At 43.6% G+C, this 21,600-nt stretch overlaps 1 protein-coding gene across 4 annotated transcripts in view; it reads right to left on the minus strand.

Moving 5' to 3' along the window:
- Positions 1-21,600, minus strand: part of pkd1b (polycystic kidney disease 1b) — a 243,206-nt gene that overhangs the window by 16,163 nt on the left and 205,443 nt on the right. For 2 of the 4 annotated variants that reach the window (XM_072558141.1, XM_072558140.1), the window contains exons 36-39: positions 15,311-15,479; positions 6,075-6,249; positions 2,446-2,733; positions 1,671-1,805 (exon numbers count right to left, since the gene is read on the minus strand). In XM_072558141.1, the coding sequence (XP_072414242.1) occupies positions 1,671-1,805; positions 2,446-2,733; positions 6,075-6,249; positions 15,311-15,479 (767 nt within the window). Of the gene's footprint in view, positions 1-1,670; positions 1,806-2,445; positions 2,734-6,074; positions 6,250-15,310; positions 15,480-21,600 lie in introns of those variants that run through there. The other 2 variants (XM_072558142.1, XM_072558143.1) reach the window with 2 other exon arrangements.

Consider the following 21,600-nt stretch of genomic DNA (forward strand, 5'->3'; position numbering starts at 1 on the left):
AGGTTTTGAGGCTGAAGGAGAGGTTGGATAGGCTGGCACCTTTTTCCCTGGCATATAGGGGGCTGTGGGGTGACCTTGAAGAGGTTTATAAAATCATGAAGGGCATGATAAGGTGAATAGTCAAAGTATTTTCCCCAGGATAGGGGAGTCCAAAGGTAGACGGCATAGGTTTAAGGTGAAAAGGGATCTGTGCGGCAACATTTTGCACATAGAGGTTGGTGCGCATAGGGAAGAGGCTGCCAAAGGAAGTGGTAGCAGCGAGTACAATTACAACATTTAAAAGACATCTGGACAAGTATGTTGGTAGGAAAGGTGTAGAGGGATATGGACCAAACGCAGGCAAATGAGACTAGTTCAGTTTAGGGAACTGCAAAGAACAGGTATCCCTGTAACTTCACCCGCAGATGCCTGGCAGACAAACAATGCGACAAAGACATACCACGACCAGACCCACTAACCACTTTACCTTATATAAAACACATCTCAGAACTGACAGCCAGACTTCTCCGCCCACTCAGATTCATGACAGCCCATAAACCAACAGTCACGCTCAGACAACTCACCAGAACAAAAGACCCAATACCCATCATGTGCAGGACAAAGGCAGTGTACAAGATTCCATGCAGAGACAGCATGAAACACCAAATAGGACACACAGGTAGACAACTAATAATTCACATTCATGAATATCAACAAGCCACTAAACGTCACGACCAGCTGTCCTTAGTGGTTATTCACACACCTACAAGGACCACAAATTCGAAGGGGACAACACAACAATAATAGGACAAGCTAAACAGAGGATAGCCAGAGAATTTCTAGAAGCATGATATCCATCCACGGACTCCATCAATCAAAACATTGACTGAGACCCAACATTCTGACCACTGCAACAAACAAACAGAAGCATCGGGAACAAAACCAAATACATTCCAAAAGACACAGTACAGCAATCCTTCACAGGAGGGTCCACATCACTGAGTATGTCACCTAGAAAAGGGGACAGAACATCTGCAACTGCCCAGCTCAGTGAACATACCCACAACTAGTGGCAACTGAGCTATAAATCTTTACACAAAGCTTGATCACTAGTGACTTGTACCAGGTGCCCTTGCCCCTCACTGGTGACCAGTATTAGAGGTCTTTTCCCCTCACTGGTGGCTTGTACCAATGGATCTTGCTGTCACAAATGACTTGTACCAGGGGCCATTGCCCCTTGCTGGTGGTCTTCCTCATAGACCATAGTCCTTCACCATTGTTTCTGACAAATAGTAATGGGAAATCTGTGCTGGGACTGATTAGATTAGATTAGATTCCCTACAGTGTGGAAACAGGCCCTTCGGCCCAACCAGTCCACACCGACCCTCTGAAGAATAACCCACCCAGACCCATTTCCCTCTGACCAATGCACCTAACACTATGGGCAATTTAGAATGGCCAATTCACCTGACCTACACATCTTTGGACTGTGGGAGGAAACCGGAGCACCCGGAGGAAACCCACACAGATACGGGGAGAATGTGCAAATTCCACACAGTCACCCAAGGCTGGAATCGAACCTGGGACCCTGGTTCTGTGAGGCAGCAGTGCTAACCACTGAGCCACCGTGCTGCCCCACTGAACAAATTGTAGTCCACTCTGTCACTCCAGTGAGGTGCCTTGATACATACCACATAGCCACACTGTGCATAGACCATGACAAGCAGGAAGAGGTAAAGGAAGGCAGCCATCAGCTCTCGGATCATATACTGGAATGTCTTCCCAAATACACACCATCTCCGCACAAAACGAAACTGTCCTACAATCTAGAAAAAAAGCATTAAATAGTACAGCCATGTGACATTTGAAGTGGCTTTTAGGTAATTAGATATTTCCTTACAGATATTTCCACAGGGTAGTCACTGTTGTCATGGCAGCTATTCTGCACACAGCACAGTCTTACAAACTGCACTGTGACTATTTTATTATTATTGCTATGTTATTGTTATTGTTTTATTGTTACTGGTTGTGAAATTAATCGACTCCAGGGAGAGTTCCCTGAATCTACTATGAAAGAGTATCATGGCAATCTTCACTCCAGCTGAGAGACAGATAGTTGTTTAAAATCTCACCTGTAAGACAGCAGCTCAGCCATTGTGGCACTCTGTCTCTGGTACACTGACGTATCAGCCTAGATATTGTGTTTAACTCTCGAGGCTGGGATTTGAGACCACAGCTTTTGTCACAGCTGACGTGACAGATAAATAAATAAAATATGAAAAGATAATGTCTGTGGCTGCATGTGAGCTCATGGTGACCAACATCAGCACAGAAACAGACTGTGGACTAAATGGATGATTCTCTCTAAAGAGTTGGTATAAATGGTTTGCTGAGAGGGTTCTAGTCCTTCTGATTGATTAGCTGCTTGTATTCCCTCCTCCTCACTCACGTAACTTGTTCATTTACCTTCAAGGTGAGGACGGTGAGCAGAAATGCGGCGAGACTGGTGACTCCCTCAGCCAGACATGCAACGTAGTAGAAACTGACAAACTGCTGGGGGTTGTTCTTGTAGTGGCTGAGCTGCTGGTCAGCTAATCTGATGTGGCTGAAATGGAAGCTAGGGATGAGGACACAAAGTAGGATGATGGAGAGCTGGAGGTACCTCTGGCCTTCTTTGAAATAAGCCAAACCCTCCCTGTTCAGAGCGATGGCCTCAACGACCAGAAAACAGAGGCTGAAGAGGAATAGCAGCACCTGCACAAAGAGGAGGGAGCAGTCAGGAGGAGGCCACACCCACAGTACTATCAGTCTCCTGTTCCTGAGGAACACCCAGTCTCTGAGCCTCCAGGTTCAATGCTGGGACACACCTGTGATGATGATCTTCTGAAGAGCTCCTTTATCCACAGTCTTTTTCCCTAAACCCCGAGTCTGATTTTCACATGGGAAAATAATGAGCAGAAAGTGAGGACTGCAGATGCTGGAGATCAGAGTCCAGAGTGTGGTGCTAGAAAAGCACAGCAGGTCAGGCAGCATCTGAGGAGCAGGAAAATCGATGGTTTAGGCATAAGCCCTTCATCAGACTTTCACCGCTGACTCTCAGACCTTAGCATGTTACTGCAAAATCTCACCAGTCAGGTGTAGAGAAACGGAACCAAAACCAAACATGTGAGAACACAAATGTCAATGTGTGGAGGCGATGGTCTAATGGTATTATAGTGGGACTGTTAATCCAGAGACCCAGATAATGTCAAAAAAAATGGAATGAAGAGTCTAATGATCCATGAATCCATTATTGTTTGACAGAAAGAAAACAATCTGGCTCATTAATGTCCTTACCAGATCTGGCCTACATGTGACTCCAGACCCACAGCAATGTGGTGACTCTTAACAATTAGGGATGGACAGTAAATGCTGTCCTAGCCAGCGATGCCCTTATCCCATGGATGTATAAAGAAAAATAAATTCAGGATCGCTTACTGTGGGTAAAGAGAAAGTACGCAGTAGGAGCCCCCCCCACCCCAGTCTGGGCTTACCTCCGAGGTTAAACAACTGAAGCTCAGATCTATTCAAATGTTAGTGTCTATAATTAGGAATTGAACCTTCACAACACAAACTTGTCTCCTGGCCCATTCTGCATCCAAAAGGATGTTTTTTGACCCTCATTCTTAAAACGTGCACACTGTTAGAAAGGTGAACATATACTGCCCACTTCAAGTTTCACAAATACGATGCAATTCAGTTGCTTCACATAGCACCAAGGGGTCTACCACATTGATGTGGGACTGAAGTCCAGGCAGGTGAATTTACACAGGATAAAGGTAAAGTTGACATAGACCTGCTCTCTCCCTTAGAGAGATACAATTGGTGGTAGCTGAACCTGAGAGTCACCATGCTCCAGGTGAGGGGACAAGTGATTCCTTCACCTTTACCGTAGTGGGTCCTGGAATTGAACCCATGCTCTAGGGATCAGGGATGTCCAGAAAGACATTACTGAGCTAATTGGTTCTTTAGGACAATCCAACAACTCCACAGACACTTTTACTGATTCAAGCTCTTCCTTTCCTGCTATGGTCATTAAACTGAATTATAGAGTCATAGAGTCATACAGAGTCCAAAGGTATGGTGCTGGAAAAGCACAGCTGGTCAGGCAGCATCCGAGGAGCAAGAGAGTCAACATATTGACCATACGCTCTTCACCATTCCTGAAACATCGACTCTGATCTCCAGCACCCTCAGTTCCCACTTTCTCCTCAAACACACTCTTCAGTCCAACTCTTCCACGCCAATCATGTTTTCCAAACTAAACTAGTACCATTTGTCTGCATTTGGCCACATCTCTTTTAAACCTTTCGTATCAAAGTACCTGTCCAAATGTCTTTTAAATGTCTTTGAAACTGTACATGCACCTACTACATTGATTCAGCTACTTTTAGAATATTGCGTGCAATTCTGGTCACCCTCCTATAGGAAGGATGCTGTGAAACTTGAAAGGGTTCAGAAAAGATTTGCAAGGATGCTGCCAGGATTGGAGGATTTGAGCTACAGGGAGAAGTTGAATAGGCTGGGGCTGTTTTCCCTGGAGCATCGGAGGCTGAGGGGTGACCTTAGGGGTTTATAAAATCATGAGGGGCATTGCTATGATAAATAGACAAAGTTTTTTTCCCTGGGGTGGGGGAGTCCAGACTAGAGGGCATGGGTTTAGGGTGAGAGGGCAAGATTTAGAAGGGACCTATGGGGCAACGTTTTCATGCAGAGAGTGGTGCATGTATGGAATGAGCTGCCAGAGGGAAGTGGTGGAGGCTGGTACAACTACAACATTTAAAAGGCATCCAGATGGGTATATGAATAGGAAGGGTTTTGAGGGATATGGGCCAAGGGCAAATAGGACTAGATTAATTTAGGATATCTGGTTGGCATGAACGAGTTGGACCAAAGAGTCTTTCTGAGCTGTACATTTCTACAACTCTATGACTTCCTGTGGCAATTCATTCCATGTATGTACCATCTTCTGTGTGAAAATTTGCCCCTCCAGTAACCTCCTTGTAAATCTTTTCTGCACTCTTGCCAATTTAATAATAACCTTCCCATAGCAGGAACTCAGAACTTTACACAATACTCAACATGTGGCCTCACCAACATCCTGTACAAATGCAACATGATGTCCCAACTCCTACACTCAATGCTCTGACCGGTGTCACCCTGTCTATCTGTGACACCACTTTCAAAGAACTATGTACCTGAATTCCAAGTCTCCTTTGTGGGATTGGAACCCACTGGATTTGGGGAATTGAACTCTGGTTTAACAGTCAAATAAAAAAATTAACTGGCTTGTATATTTCTAGTGCCTATCTAATACTTCAGAATTCACAAACTGTTTTATAGCTTTCAAAGTATTACTTTTGAAATGTGGCGATTGTGCAACGTAGGAAATATGTCAGCAAGACCCCCCATGAACAGAAACCAGGCAATGGCCCGTTATTCTTTTATTAATGTGTTGGCTGAGGAATAAGTACAGAACAACCTCAATCATCTGAACAAGACGGACAGGGAGTATTTTGTTTGGATAACTGATTGTTCGGATACCTGAGAAAACAGAAAGACTTCACTTTGATGTCTCATTTTAATGTTTCATTAGTTCTTTAGGGAAGGAAACTGCCATCCTTACCTGGTCTGGACTGGATCTGACCCCAGATCCACAGCAATGTAGTTGACTCTTAACTGCCCTCTGGGCAATTAGGAATGGGCAATAAATGCTGGCCTAGCCAGTGACACCCTTATCCGTGAACGAATAAAAAAAAAACCTCAGTTCAGACAGATCAGCACTCCATCGGTATTGTACTGAAGTGTCAGCCCAGACCAAATTGGGGTTTGAATCTCAAATGCTGACTCAATAGATAAGAATGTGAGCATAGCTGGCATTCTACACATTGGTGGCCAACCCCTCATAACCTTGACCACAAACTGCACACAGCCCTTGTACTGAGATGTGTGTAACTGAACTGAAGCTGTCCTCTCTAGTGAAAGCCTGTTTTTCTTGCATATTGGGGATGGCTGGTTTCAGCAGCTCTTTCTTAGTGTTATAGAATAATGTTTACCATCAACACCAACAATAGGTCCACCCCACGAGTTGAGCTCAGCACTGAGAAGAGTTTAATATTGACAGTTGGTTTGACAGGCACTGCAGGCTGAAAGACAACCCGTAAGGTCACCACAGCGTAAAGATCCACATCCCGGCTGTACTGTGTGAACTCAACGAACACACTCTGTGTCCTGGGATCAGAGAGGAAAGAAAAATAGAAAAATGTTACTATTAAATCCAAAAGGCAATTCAGGAGAAATCTCATTACACAGGGCTGATGTAGAGGAGCCAGTGTTGGATTGGGGTGAACAAAGTTAAAAATCACACAACACCATGTTATAGTCCAACAGAGGTTTATCTGGAGGCTAGTGCTTCCAAATAAACCTGTTGGACTATGACATGATGTTGTGTGATTTTTAATGTTTTACACAGGGAGTGGTGGGAACATGATCACAGATGGTAGAGGTAAACTATGTTGACATAATTCAGGATGAACTTAGAGAAACGATGCTGGATGAAAGAACAGCACGCTGCCAATAAACTGATGGGCTGAGAGATAATAGGGAAGGGTATATCCATGACAATAGACCAGCATAGTTAACTGACCTGTTTCTGTGCTGCAAGGTTAATGAAATTCAATGTGACTGAGGGAGAGCTGACAGCCTGAGACTGGAACGCAGCTATATTCTACCGAGTTAACCTATGCTCATCTCTAATATAGTTTGCACTGGTCTAGATTACATTGCTTTTCATTGGAGCTTGGAGATGAACAACATGCTGGCTGTATTCTTTCACATTATGATTCCAGACACAACGGAGTGAATCACCTGTATCAGTAGAAAATATTGCACATGGTATGGGGTGGAGGTGGGAGTTCAATGGTGTCAGGACTCTTACCCCCAAAGCTGGCTACTGGAACTGCTGAGTGCTGAAGTGAACTGTTTAAAGATCAACCTTGTTTCTCTGCAACTTGGTCCAAGTTGTTCTGCTAAACATTATTAAACATTGCTTATCTTCTTTGAGCTATTAATCAAACTTGGATCTTACATGGCAACCCCACCCCCAACATGATAATAATAAATTGTGGAAAGCAGCTAAATATTAACATTGCTTAAATTATGCCTACTTATAAAATGAGCTTGTCGTCAAATAAGATTTGAAACTGGTAGAACAGATTTTTTCCAACACAAGGTGTGACGATGCTGCTCTTTAAACAAGGTTGTGTTTTCCTTGGCTTTTTTCAAAAGGGATTGTAAAAGGTAGAGGTTCAGATTTGTCTGGGCATGGGCCATTTTGATTATGGTTAACAGATACTACCTAAGGAAACAATCAGGGAAAAGGGCTTTTACGTTTTTTTTTAAACACTCGTACAACAAAACACTGGCCAGTTCTCCCAGTTCAGGGATTTTTCTAGTTTGATTTAGTTTTTAGCTGGGGACCTAGAGAAACAGCGGCAGTGGAAAGAGGGTCCATGCTTCAGCAAATGATCCCTGGCTAATCTTCTCTTGCTCTCTGACATCTAGAACATAGGGCATAGAACAGTACAGCACAAAATAGGCTTTCGGTCTTCAATGTTGTGCTGACCTTTTATCCTACTCTAAGATCAAACTAACCTGCATATCTTACATTTTACTATCATCCATGTGCCTATCCAAGTGTCGCTTAAATGTCCTTGATACATGTGACTCTAGTACCACTGCTGGCAGTGTATTCCATGCATCCACCGTTCTCTGTGTAAAGAACGTACCTCTGACATCTCCCCCAAACCTTCCTCTAAGCACCTTAAAATTGTGCATCGTCATGATGGACATTTCCATCCTGGGAAAAAAGTCTCTAGTTATCCACTCTATTTATGCCTCTCATCATATTGTACACCTCTATCAAGTCACCTCTCGTCCTCTTCACTCCAATAAGAGAAGACCTAGCTCCCTCATCCTTTCTTCATAAAGCATGCCCTCCAGTCCAGGCGGTATCCTGGTAAATCTCCTCTGCACCCTCTCCAAAGCTTCCCATAATGAGGCGACAAGAACGGAACACAATATTCCAAGTGTGGTCTAACCAGGGCTTGAGAGAGCTGCATGATATCCTCACTGCTTTTAAACTTAATCACCCTGATAATGAAAGCTAACACACCATATGCCCCATGGTAGGCTTATGCGGAAAGTCAGGAGGCATGGGATAGAGGGAAATTTGGCCAATTGGATAGAAAACTGGCTAACCGGTCGAAGGCAGAGAGTGGTGGTAGATGGTAAATATTCAGCCTGGAGCCCAGTTACAAGTGGAGTTCCGCAGGGTTCAGTTCTGGGTCCTCTGCTGTTTGTAATTTTTATTAATGACTTAGATGAGGGAGTCGAAGGGTGGGTCAGTAAATTTGCAGATGATACGAAGATAGGTGGAGTTGTGGACAGTGAGGAGGGCTGTTGTCGGCTGCAAAGGGACTTAGATATGATGCAGAGCTGGGCTGAGGAGTGGCAGATGGAGTTCAACCCTGCCAAGTGTGAGGTTGTCCATTTTGGAAGAACAAATAAGAATGCGGAATACAGGGTTGATGGTAGGGTTCTTAGTCGGGTGGAGGAACAGAGGGATCTTGGGGTCTATGTACATAGATCTTTGAAGATTGCCACTCAGGTGGATAGAGTTTGTAAGAAGGCCTATGGTGTATTATCGTTCATTAGCAGAGGGATTGAATTCAAGAGTCGTGAAGTGATGTTGCAGCTGTACAGGACTTTGGTTAGGCCACAGTTGGAGTACTGTGTGCAGTTCTGGTCGCCTCACTTTAGGAAAGATGTGGAAGCTTTGGAGAGGGTGCAGAGAAGATTTACCAGGATGTTGCCTGGAATGGAGAGTAGGTCGTACGAGGATAGGTTGAGAGTTCTCGGCCTTTTCTTGTTGGAACGGCGAAGGATGAGGGGTGACTTGATAGAGGTTTATAAGATGGTCAGAGGAATAGATAGAGTAGACAGTCAGAAACTTTTTCCCCGGGTACAACAGAGTGCTACAAGGGGACATAGATTTAAGGTGAAGGGTGGAAGGTATAGGGGAGATGTCAGGGGTGGGTTCTTTACCCAGAGAGTGGTGGGGGCATGGAATGCACTGCCCGTGGGAGTGGTAGAGTCAGAATCATTGGCGACCTTTAAGCAGCATTTGGATAGGTACATGGATGGGTGCTTAATCTAGGTTAGAAGTTCGGCACAACATCGTGGGCCGAAGGGCCTGTTCTGTGCTGTATTGTTCTATGTTCTATGTTCTTAACAACTCTATCAATGTGGGTGACAACTTTGAGGGATGTATAGACTTTGACCCTAAGATCCTTCTGTTCCTGCCTTTAACCCTGCATCTGCATTCAAATTCGACCTGACAAAATGAACACTTCACACTTTTTCCAGGTCGAATTCCGTCTGCCACTTCTCAGCCCAGTTCTGCATCCTGTCAATGTCCCGTTGCAACCTACAACAGCCCTCCACACTATCCACAATTCCACCAACCTTTGTGTCTTCAGAAATCTTACTAAGCCACCCTTCCACTTCCTCATCCAAATCATTTATAAAATTCACAAAGAGCAGAGGTTCCAGAACAGATTGCTCTGGAATACCACTGGTCACTGAACTCCAGACTAAATACTTTCCATTCTACTACCACCCTCTGTCTTCTACAGGCCAACCAATTCTGTATCCAGACAGCCAGATAGCCTGTATCCCATGCCAGTTACTTTCTGAATGAGCCTACCATGGGGAACCTTGTCAAAACTTTGCTAAAATCCATATACACCATATCCACTGCTCTACCTTCATCAATGTGTATTGTCACATCCTCAAATTATTCAGTAAGGCTTGTGAGGCATGATCTGTCCCTCACAAAGCCATGCTGACTACCTCTAATCAAACTATGGTTTTCCAAATAATTATAAATCCTGTCTCTCAGAATCCTCTCCAACAATTTGTCCACCATTGAAGTAATGCTGACTGGCCTGTAAATCCCAGGGTTATCCCTATTCCCTTTCTTGAACAAGGGAATAACATTTCCCACCTTCCAATCATCTGGCACAACTCCAGTTGACAGTGGGGACACAAGGATCATTACCATAGGTGCAGCAATCTCTTCCTTCGCTTCCTATAGTAACCTTGGGTATATATTGTCTAGCCCAGGGAACTTAACTATTCTCATCTTTTCCAAAATTTTCAGCATATCCTCCTGAACATCAACCTGTTTGAGCGTATCAGGCACAAGTTTCTTCCACTATCACTGATCGGTCCTACCCTCACACTGGCCATCCTCTTGTTCCTCCATAAGTGTAGAATGACTTGAGGTTTTCCTTAATCTTACCCTCTTTCATGCCCCTTCTATCTCTCCTAAGTCCATTCTTCAGTTCCTTCCTGGCTACCTTGTAACCCTCTGGAGCCCTGTCTGATGCTTGATTCCTCAACCGTAAGTAAGCTTCCTTCTTCCTCTTGACTAGATGTTCTACATCTCTTTTCACCCAAAGTACTTTCATCCTACCATCCTTCTTTGCCTCAGTGGGACAAACCTAACCAGCACTCGCAGCAAGTGCTCCCAGAACAACCTCTACTTTTCTGTCGTGCATTTCCCTGAGAATATTTGTTCCCAATTTATGCTCCACCAATTAAATACTTCTCCATACCATCTGCTCCTATCCTGAACAAGGTAGGATTGATAAATTAAACTGCATTTACTTCAGTGCAAGGAGCCTAACAGGAACATGGGACTGGGATATCATAACAGTTACAGAAACATGGCTCAGAGATGGACAGGACTGGCAGCTTAATGTTCCAGGATACAAATGTTACAGGAAGGACAGAAAGGGAGGCAAGAGAGGAGAGGCATGACATTTTTGATGACTGAGATGTCAATGGGGGGGGGAGCTATGGGGCCAGTGACCATAATTATATTCGTTTAAAAATAGTGATGGAAAAGGATAGACCAGATCTAAAAGTTGAAGTTCAAAATTGGAGAAAGGGCAATTTTGACGTTATTAGGCAAGAACTTTCAAAAGCTGATTGGGGCAGATGTTCACAGGTAAAGGTATGGCTGGAAAATGGGAAGCCTTCAGAAATGAGATAAAGAGCCCAGAGACAGTATATTCCTGCTAGGGTGAAAGAAAGGTTGGTAGGTATAGGGAATGCTGGATGGCTAGAGAAATTGAGGTTTTGTTAAGAAAAAGAAGGAAGCATATGTCAGGTATAGACAGGAGAGATCAAGTGAATCATTAGAAGAGTATAAAAGTACACTTAAGAGGGAAATCAGGAGGGCAAAAAGGGGACATGAGGTAGTTTTGGCATATAGGGTTAAGCAGAATCCAGAGGGTTTTTATAAATACATTAGGGACAAAAGACTAAAGGGAGAGAATAGGGCCTCTCAAAGATCAGCAAGGCAGCCTTTGTGTGGAGCCACAGGAGATAGGGGAGATACTAAAGGAAAGTTTTGCATCAGTATTTACTGTGGAAAAGAACATGGAAGGTATGGAATGTGGGGAAATGGATGATGACATCATGAAAACTGTCCACATTACAGAGGAGGTGGTGCTGGATATCCTGAAATGGATAAAAGTGGATAAATTCCCAGGACCTGATCACGTGTAACTTAGAATTCTGTGGGAAGCTCGGGAAGCGAGGCTGGCCCCTTACTGAGATATTTGTATCATTGATAGTCACAGGTGAGGTGTCAGAAGACTGGAGGTTGCCACTGTTTAAGAAGGGTGGTAAGGAGAAGCCAGGGAACTATAGACTGGTGAGCCTGATGTCAGTGGTGGGCAAGTTGTTGGAGGGAATCCTGAGGGACAGGATTTACATGTATTTGGAAAGGCAAGGACTGATTAGGGATAGTCAGCATGGCTTTGTACATGGGAAATTATGTCTCATAAACTTGATTGAACTTTTTTGATGAAGTAACAAAGAGGATTGATGAGGGCAGAGCAGTAGATGTGCAGGTTAGGTGAATTGGCCGTGCTAAATTGCCTGTAGCGTTAGGTGAATGGGTAAATGTAGGGGAATGGGTCTGGGTGGGTTGCTCTTCAGAGGATCGGTGTGGACTTGTTGGGCCGAAGGGCCTGTTTCCACACTGTAAGTAATCTAATCTAATCTAATCTAAATGGACTTCAGTATGGCGTTCAACAAGATTCCTCATGGGAGACTGGTTAGCACAGTTAGATCTCATGGAATACAGGGAGAACTAGCCATTTGGATACAGAACTGGCTCAAAGATAAATGACAGAGGGTGGTGGTGGAAGGCTGCTTTTCAGACTGGAGGCCTGTGATCAGTGGAGTGCCACAAGGATCGGTGCTGGGTCCACTACTTTTCGTCAATTATATAAATGATTCGGATGTGAACATAGGAGGTATAGTTAGTAAGTTTGGAGATGACACCAAAATTGGAGGTATAGTGGACAGTGAATAATGTTATCTCAGAGTACGATGAGATCTTCATCAGGTGGGCGCATGGGCTGAGGATTGGCAGGTGGAGTTTAATTTAGATAAATGTGAGGTGCTGCACTTTGGAAAAGCAAATCAGAGCAGGACTTATATACTTAATGGTAAGGCCCTCGGGAGTGTTGCTGACCAAAGAGTCCATAATGCAGGTTCAAAGCTTCTTGAAAGTAGATAGATTAGATTAGATTCCCCGCAGTGTGGAAACAGGCCCTTCGACCCAACCAGTCCACACCGACCCTCCGAAGAGTAACTCACCCAGACCCATTTCCCTCTGACTAATGCACCTAACCTATGGGCAATTTAGCATGGCCAATTTGCCTAACCTGCACATCATTGGACTGTGGGAGGAAACCGGAGCACCCGGAGGAAACCCACACAGATACTGGGAGAATGTGCATTCTCCACACAGACAGTCACCCGAGGCCAGAATCAAACCTCAGACCCTGGTGCTGTGAGGCAGCAGTGCTAACCACTGAGCTACCATGCCGCCCCAATATGATAGTGAAGAAGGCGTTTAGTATGCTTTCCCTTAATTGGTCAGAGCACTGAGTATAGGAGTTGGGAGGTCATGTTGCGGCAATGCAGGAGACTGGTTGGGCCATGTTTGGAATATTGCATGCAATTCTGGTCTCCTTCCTATCGGAATGATGTTGTGCAATCCTTAATTTACAAGGATGTTGCCAGGGTTGGAGGATTTGAGCTATAGGGAGAGGCTAAATAGGCTGGGCTGTTTCCAGTGGGGTGTCAGAGGCTGAAGGGGGTGACCTTATAGAGGTTGATAAAATCATGACGGGCACTAATAAATAGACAAGGTCTTTTCCCTGAGGTTGGGGAGTCCAGAACTAGAGGGCATAGGTTTATGCTGAGATAGGAAAGATATAAAAGGGACCTGAGGGGCAAATTTTCACACAATGGGTTGTGCTATTGTGAAATCAGCTGCCAGAGGAAGTGGTGGAAGCTGGTACAATTACAGCATTTAAAAGACATCTGGATGGGTATGTGAATAGGAAGAGTTTAGAGGGATATGGGCCAAGTGCTGGCAAATGGGACTAGATTAGGTTAGGATGTCTGGTTGGCATGGATGAGTTGGACCGAAGGGTCTGTTTCTGTGTTGTACATCTCTATGGCCCTATGCCTCTACGACTGTCCATGACTGTAGTAAAGGTCAGGGAGCCGTGATCACTATCACTGAAATGTTCTCCCACCAAGAGATCTGACACCTGACCGCGTTCATTGCCAAGCATCAAATCCAATATGGCCTCCCCTCTCGTCAGCCTATCCAGATATTGAGTCAGGAATCCTTCCTGGACACACCTGACAAAATCTGCTCTATCCAAACTATTTGCACTAAGGACGTTCCAATCAAATTAGAGAAGTCGAAGTCACCCATGACAACAACCCTTTCACAAAGAACAAAGAATGAAGGAAATTACAGCACAGGAACAGACCCTTCGGCCTTACAAGCCTACACCGATCCAGATCCTCTATCTAAATCTGCAGTCTATTTTCTAAGGATGTGTATCCCTCTGCTCCCTGACCATTCATGTATCTGTCTAGATACATTTAAGATACACCTTAAATGAAGCTATCGTGCCCGCCTCTAACACCTCCACTGGCAATGCGTTCCAAGTACCCACCACCCTCTGTGTAAAGAACTTTCCACACATTTCTCCCTTAAACTTTTCCCCTCTCACCTTGAACTCGTGACTCCTAGTAATTGAGCCCCCACTCTGGGGAAATAGCTTCTCGCTATCCACCCTGTCCAGACCTCATGATTTTGTCGACCTCAATCAGGTCCCCCCTCAAACTCTATCTTTCTAATGAAAATAATCCGAACCTACTCAACCTCTCTTCATAGCTAGCGCCCTCCATACCAGGCAATGAGATTGAGATAAAAATAAAAATTGCTGGAAAATCTCAGCGGGTCTGGCAGCATCTATAGAGAGAAAGTAGAGTTAATGTTTTGGGTCCAGTGGCCCTTCTTCAGAACTGAAGGCTGATTGGACCCAAAGCATTAACGCTGATTTCTTTCCACAGATGCTGCCCAACCTGCTGAGGTTATCTAACTATTTTCGTTTTTGTTCCAGATTTCCAGCTTCTGCAGATCTTTCAGATTTTTGTCTAATGAGACTGAAACCTTTGCTTGGAGTTTGAGCAGAACAGTACCCTTCATTTACTTGAATCATCACAGAGGCTACTGACTGTCTTCCACTCTCCAAGTTGAGGAGGTGCCGGTGTTGGACTGGGATGGACAAAGTTAAAATTCACACAACAAACCAGGTTATAGCCCGACAAGGTTAATTGAAATACAAGCTTTCAGAGTGCTGCTCTTTGTCACATAGCTAGTTGAAACAAGATTAGGTGCAGATTAAAATTCGCTCTGCGCTGTCCAATCATGTGCACTAGTCCCATACATGACTGGATTAAACATGGGCTCATAGAGTCATAGAGGACTAAAGCACAGAAAAGGGCCCTTTGGCCAATCAAGTCTGTGCCAGTGAAAAACAAGCACCTAGGATGATAGATCATCAGTTCTTGTCAGAACTTGAGCTGTTATTGGTTTTATTGTGAAAGGAATAGAGATTACTGGTATCTTTATCTCATTTGAGACATGGAACTGCCTCATTCTGGGTTGTATAAATGAAATCAATATCAGGAGATAAGTAGTCACCTGACTGAACAAATTACTATGTTCCCTCTGGCTTCAGCATTGTAGAAAGGGATTTTTTAAGATCATGGAGCTTAAGACCATGTAAGTAAACAATACATTCATAAAGTACCAAATCAACAGAACTTGATTGATTCTTACTCTGTGAAGCCATCTGATGAATAAGCCCAACTGTGATTGGTACTGTTAAAGTCAGCAGACCAGCCAATCCCATGGGTGATTGTTTCAGTGCTTGATGAGTTGGAATGGTCACAGCTGTTGCCAGGATTAATGCCAGGGGTTAATCTTTCAATCCACCAGGGACAATGTCCTGAGAAAGAGTCAACAAAGAATTACACATTCTGATCATCCATCACATTATTGAGCATTTATACCATGAAAACAATGTGCCATGGTGTGCTCCACAGAGTGGAAAACTCCTGATCAAGAATGTTATCTCAACCTATAGACATCTGCAGGTAAAACTTGTCCACTGAGCCTTTGCTTCAGGCTTGTGGACAAGTTTTGGCATCCTGATGTTAAGAATATCTTCCATCATATTGTGTGGGACTGACTTCGAACAGATCTAGCAACTCAAGACTGACATCCATGAGGTGCTGAGGGCTGTTAGCAACAGGATTATACTCCAGCACAATATGCAACCTCATGGTGTATCCCCTACTTAACCATTGCCATTGGATTTGTGGGAATCTGGAACACTGCCTGGGAAGGAAGTGGAGGCTGGAAACCTTTAAAAAATATTTAGATTAGCACTTTAAATATTGTAACATTCAAGGATATGGGGCAAGTGCAGGAAATTGGGATTAGTGCAGTTTTACTGGTAGCTATTCAGGTGGCATGGTGGCTCGATTTAGATTTAGATTAGATTACTCACAGGCCCTTCAGCCCAACAAGTCCACACCGACCCGCAACCCACTCCCCTACATTTACCCCTTCACCTAATACTACGGGCAATTTTGCATGGCCAATTAACGTAGCCTGCACATTTTTGGATTGTGGGAGGAAACTGGAGCACCCGGAGGAAACCCACGCAGACACAGGGAGAATGTGCAAACTCCACACAGAGAGTCGCCTGAGGTGGGAATTGAACCCGGGTCTCTGGCGCCGTGAGGCAGCAGTGCTAACCACTGTGACACCGTGCCACCCACAGTTAGCACTGTAGGTTTGATTCCACCCTTGGACAACAGTCTGTGTGGAGTTTGCACATTCTCCCCATGTCTGTGTGGATTTTCTCATTCCAGTTTCCTCCCACAATTCAAAGATGTGCAGGTTAGGTGGATTGGCCATGCTAGATTGCCCACAGTGTTCAGTGATGTGTAAGGTTGGGTGCATTAGCCACAGAAAATGTGGGAATACATGGAAGAGGACAGGGGATGGGTCTGGTGGGATACTGTTCAGAGGTTTGGTGTGGACTTGTTGGGCTGAATGGCCTGTTTCCATACTGCAGGCATTAGATGGATAATGTCAGTGCAGATTTGAAGAGCCAAAGAGTCTTTCTTGAACTGTATGAATCTATGAAAATATGAACTCGCCAGGAGATTAAAGACATAACTGAAATTGCTGCAGAATCTCTGAACTTCTAAAGATGGGTCATTGGACTCTGTTTTCTCATCACCAAGCATACCTAAAAATGAGGTGTCAATCTGGAAATTACCAAACACGACTACTTGTAAGCCAAACAGCATAAGCAGTAAGAGATAGACAGAGCTAAGCAATCCCACAACCAATGAATCAGATTTAAGCTCCCCAGTCTTGCCACATCCAGTCATGGATGGTCCACGAAAACAGAAATTACTGGAAAAGCTCAGCAGGTCTAGCAGCATCTGTGGAGAGAAATCAGAGTTAACATATCGGGTCCAATGACCCTTCCATAGAACTGATGGTAGCTTGGAAAATGTTGGTTTTTACGTAGAAGATAGGTTGGGTGGAGGAGGTAAGGAGATCGAGCCCAAAAAGAGAGAAGGGTAGTTAGGGAGACAAAGGAGTGGATAAAATTCTGGCTTGGAGATTAATAGCTGTAAATGGAGATTGTTAGTGGCTAACAATAAGTTAACAAGGCCTGGAATGTGGGGTTGGGGGAAGGACATGGGCAGAACTCGAGGCTTAAAATTGTTGAACTTGATATTGTGTCCACAAAGCTGGAGAGTTTCCAAGTGGAAAATTACGTGCTGTTCTTCCAGCTTGCACTGAGCTTCACTGGAGCACTGTCACATGCCTGAGACAAAGCTGCTGGCCAGGAAACACGGTGATGTGTTGAAATGGTAGGCAACTGGAAGCTTAGGGTCTTGAATAGTGGTGGACAATTAAACAACTCACTGGAGGAGGAGATGCCACAAATATCTCCATCCTCTATGATGGAAAGGCCCAGCAATCAGTGAGATAAGCAATCAGCCAGACATGCCAAGTCGATGATCCATCTTGGTTTCCTTCCCAGATCCCTTGCATCGAGATGCCAGTCTTCAGCTATATTTGATTCACTCAATATACTGTCCAGAAAATGTTGGAGGCACTGGATACTGCAAATACTCTGGCTCCTGACAATATGACTGAACACTTGTGCTCCAGAACTTGCATTTACATTTACAACACTACAATCAACTTGACAATGCAGAAAATTGCCGAAGTATATACTCTACATGAAAAGCAGGACAAATCCAACCTAGTGAATTACACTTCTATCAGTCTACTCATGATTCATAGATTCAGAAAAAAATAGGTGCAAGGAATGGGACATTCAGCCTTTTGAGCCGATAACCACCATTCAACATGATCACGGCTGATCATGCAATTTCAGTACCTCGCTCCACTTTCCCTCCATTTGATCCCTTTAGGTGCAAGGGTCATGTCCAGTAATGTAGTTGACTCTTAACTGCCCTCTGGGCAATTTAGGGTTGAGCAAAAATGGCTGTTAGGGCAGCCCATGTTTGAAAGACACAAAATGGCTGACAAGGGTTAAACAGAATTAAACAACCTGCTCCAGCATTTAAGTGAAACATAATGCTATCTTTGAACAGGGTAAATCCAAGGAGGCCTTACAAGCAACCATTTGAAATAATTTGATAAGAGGATATCTAAGGATAGACAATGATTGATTCCATCCACACAAATGAAAGGATGTTGCCCCATTAGGTGAACAGCGCCAGTTAGAACAAGGGACGCAAACCTCAGTCGATGAACCAGTCAGCCTAACTCGGTAATCAGCTATGAAAACAATAGCTAAAGTTACTTTACAGTAATCAGTTTTTTAAAAACATTATTCATGATATTAATGAATAGATTCCAGTTAAGGATTCTTCAGATAATCACAGAGATAGATTTCAATTTAAGTGTAGATACATGTATAACCAAAGTATAATAGAAGCATTAGGGGGGAAAAAAATTAAACCTCGATATGAAAGTTAATTAGTCTCAGGAAGTGCTTTCTTTATCTCTAAAAAGATGCCTGGTAAGTCCTGAACGAATTGTTTGTTCGCAACTTATTAGTTACAAAGTGCTAACAGTAGTTGTAGCTGTATAAATTTACACTTTATAACAGTAGTTAATATTGTGAATCTTATAGCAATTAGTTAAAACCTGGAACAATAGAAATACAAGAGGATTTGATAGAGATAGGACATGGAATACAATGAATTACAGAATTCAAGTGGTCCTTAGAGATGAGCAAGCCCAAGACATACCTGAAGGAATATAACTAGAAACCTTGGAATGCGAATAAATGGGATGCATAGGAAGATCCCAAGGCCTGGTGATTACATTGTTTGTTAAACACCATGAGATGATCACGGGAATCTGGGGCTGTCCTTAGACATGCCCATCATGAATTAGGTATTTCATAGGATTGGGTGTATGGAATAAAGAGGAAAGACAAAGTGAACACACAGAATTTGATTATTGTAACACAAAATTTCATTGTATTTCATTGTAAAAATCAGAGCATGTCACTGATCTCTCTTCTGACCTGAGCTATAGATCGACTACTGGGTTCTCACGTCAAGGTTAGATTCAGGGAAGGTCTTTGGCCCTTTCCTCGCATTAACCAGTTGTTGCTTGAATAAAAAGTTGCCACTTGCGTGAATCCTGCCTGCCTCCTGAGTCTTTATCCCTCCTTGGGGGTGGGATTGGGGTGGGGGGGAGGGGGAACATGGAGGTTTTGTTCCTACAGATTGGCAAGTCAGCCAGCAGCCTCTGCTTGAAACTGGCATACTGTGGGCCACAATTTGGTTGAATATGTTTATTTACCACCCTTTTACATAGCGTGGCACTTGGGAGAGCTTCTGTCAGTCAGGGCAAAAAAAAATGTAATTGGAGTGAGCAGGAGGAGACAGACTTACAGATGGGTAGTAGGGCCACGGGTGCTGATAGTTATCAAAAAGTAGATACGAGGTTGGAAATCCTGGAGAGTTAAAAGGGGATAGCTCCTAAAAGATTAAAAAGAGGTTGAAAATCCTTTATCAAAAAAAAATAAAGTAACGGGAGAATAGCAGAAAAGAACTGGAAAGAAACCCACTGGGGTTCAGGCTGGTCCATTCTGTAGATAGTATTTAAAATAAAAGGCACACAAACAAGCTAGCATAGCTGCAGTGTTCATAAATATGAAAGGGACAGAGGGGGCAATGCCTCTGTGCTAATTCACTAAACCTTATAGAGGTGTAAACTCTTTGTGGTCTGGTTTGAATGTATCTTGTTGGTTGGTTGCTAAATGTTGTCTTGTGCAATTTGTGAGTTTTTGTTTCCTGGACTCTATGCTTTGAAGTTAGTTTGCATTTTGGGAATCTATGGAAAGTGTCATGTGCCTATATAGGTGTGTGGCATGTATCATTAATGTAATGTCCTTTTAAGAAACTATCAGTGGCTGTCCAAAGCAGATGACTGTGATGAAATGTTGATTTAAAGGGCTGGTTCATAAGGCTTGCTAAAAATTTACCTTTTAGAATTAGCTTTCTGTTGCATTTGGACTTGGATAGATTTTAATTTTAATATTTGGAATTCCACCTTCCAGCCAGAGTGAACTTCCAAATATTGTTTTAACATAAGTGAATCTTTATCTCCGGATGAAAAGATTTCTCATTATCAATGTACTTTGATGTGAAAGAATACAAATAATAGGAAATTTGGAACCCTGGAAATGCAACTCTGAACAAAATTCTGATGGTATGCTCTAAAATCTGAGAAAGCTGATGGAGGAATAAAGAAAGGCAAACTTAACAAAAGAGGTGGGCTTTTTCTTAAAGTATAACATTTATTTCCTTGCAGGAGAAAGAGAGACAGATGATGTAATTTTATGTGCCTGTTTTTATGCCCCACTCCCTTTTTGAATCTGTCGTAGATCAATTAAACCATTCTGCTTGACTTGGAATGGATGGATACTTCCTTTAGAAATTTTGAGTCCATGTGCGATGTTATTTTACTGCTACTGGATGAAGTAATCTGTGCATGGAGAACTGGAGGATAAAAAGAAAACACAGTTTAAGTAATTACTCGGTTAGGTTATGAAGACAGAAGGTAACCAAGGGAATATTAAAAACAATGAGCAGCAGGGAACACACACACAGACAGGGAGCCTGAACGAAACAACTAAAGAAAGGAGTGTGCTTCGTATGCAATAAGGACAGGCATTTCACCAAAACTTGTCCCAGTAAGACCATGAAATTTGGGGACTGTAGAAAAGCAGGACACAGAGAAGAGGCCTGCTGGTCCCCGAAGGGAGGCAGGCACGGACAAGGACCAAACCAGAATCGGGGAAATCCCCAGCCAGTTGCCAGTGGCAACAGATAGAAATGCAAGGCAGCTGCAACATTCCATTGGAAAGAAAAACTGCAATATTGAAAATGAAAAAAACTGTTAAAGGTTACTGAAAGGACAAGTCTTGGGACTATTTAATTACTGCAGGAGCTTTAAAGAAAATTAAAGCGAACTAGCCAGACCCCTGCAAAGGGGGCAGGCTGGCTCAGAGAAGATTGGATTGGGACCTGAGCAGAAGATGGCCTTTGTCAAGATCAAACAGACACTGGCCTCCATGCTAGCACTAGGTCTCCTTGACCTCTTTTGCAGTAGTGTCCAATCGATGGCAATCAATCTGCAGTAGTGTTAAAGAGACGTGGACACAAGTTCTGACCTGTGGGATATTACTCAGGTAAAATGGATCCGTCATGATGGGATAACACTCCTGTTTTAGCCATCCAATGTTCTACCTGGACACAAACAACACCCTCGCCCTTGACACAACTGGGGAAAGTGATATTACATTCCCCACGTAGAATTGTCCAGATATTGGAAACTGGCAAACTGACAGCTGTTACAGTCAGCGAGTCAAACAGAAAGCTGCACTGCTGCCTGGAGAAAAGTATTAAAGATGACAGAGAGAACCCAACAAGCTATGTGAATCAGGAAAGAGAGACACATGATTGTATCGCCCTCATGGAGCAGGAATA

The sequence above is a fragment of the Chiloscyllium punctatum genome, chromosome 39, assembly GCF_047496795.1.
Source record: "Chiloscyllium punctatum isolate Juve2018m chromosome 39, sChiPun1.3, whole genome shotgun sequence".
In the NCBI taxonomy this organism is placed as follows: domain Eukaryota; kingdom Metazoa; phylum Chordata; class Chondrichthyes; order Orectolobiformes; family Hemiscylliidae; genus Chiloscyllium; species Chiloscyllium punctatum.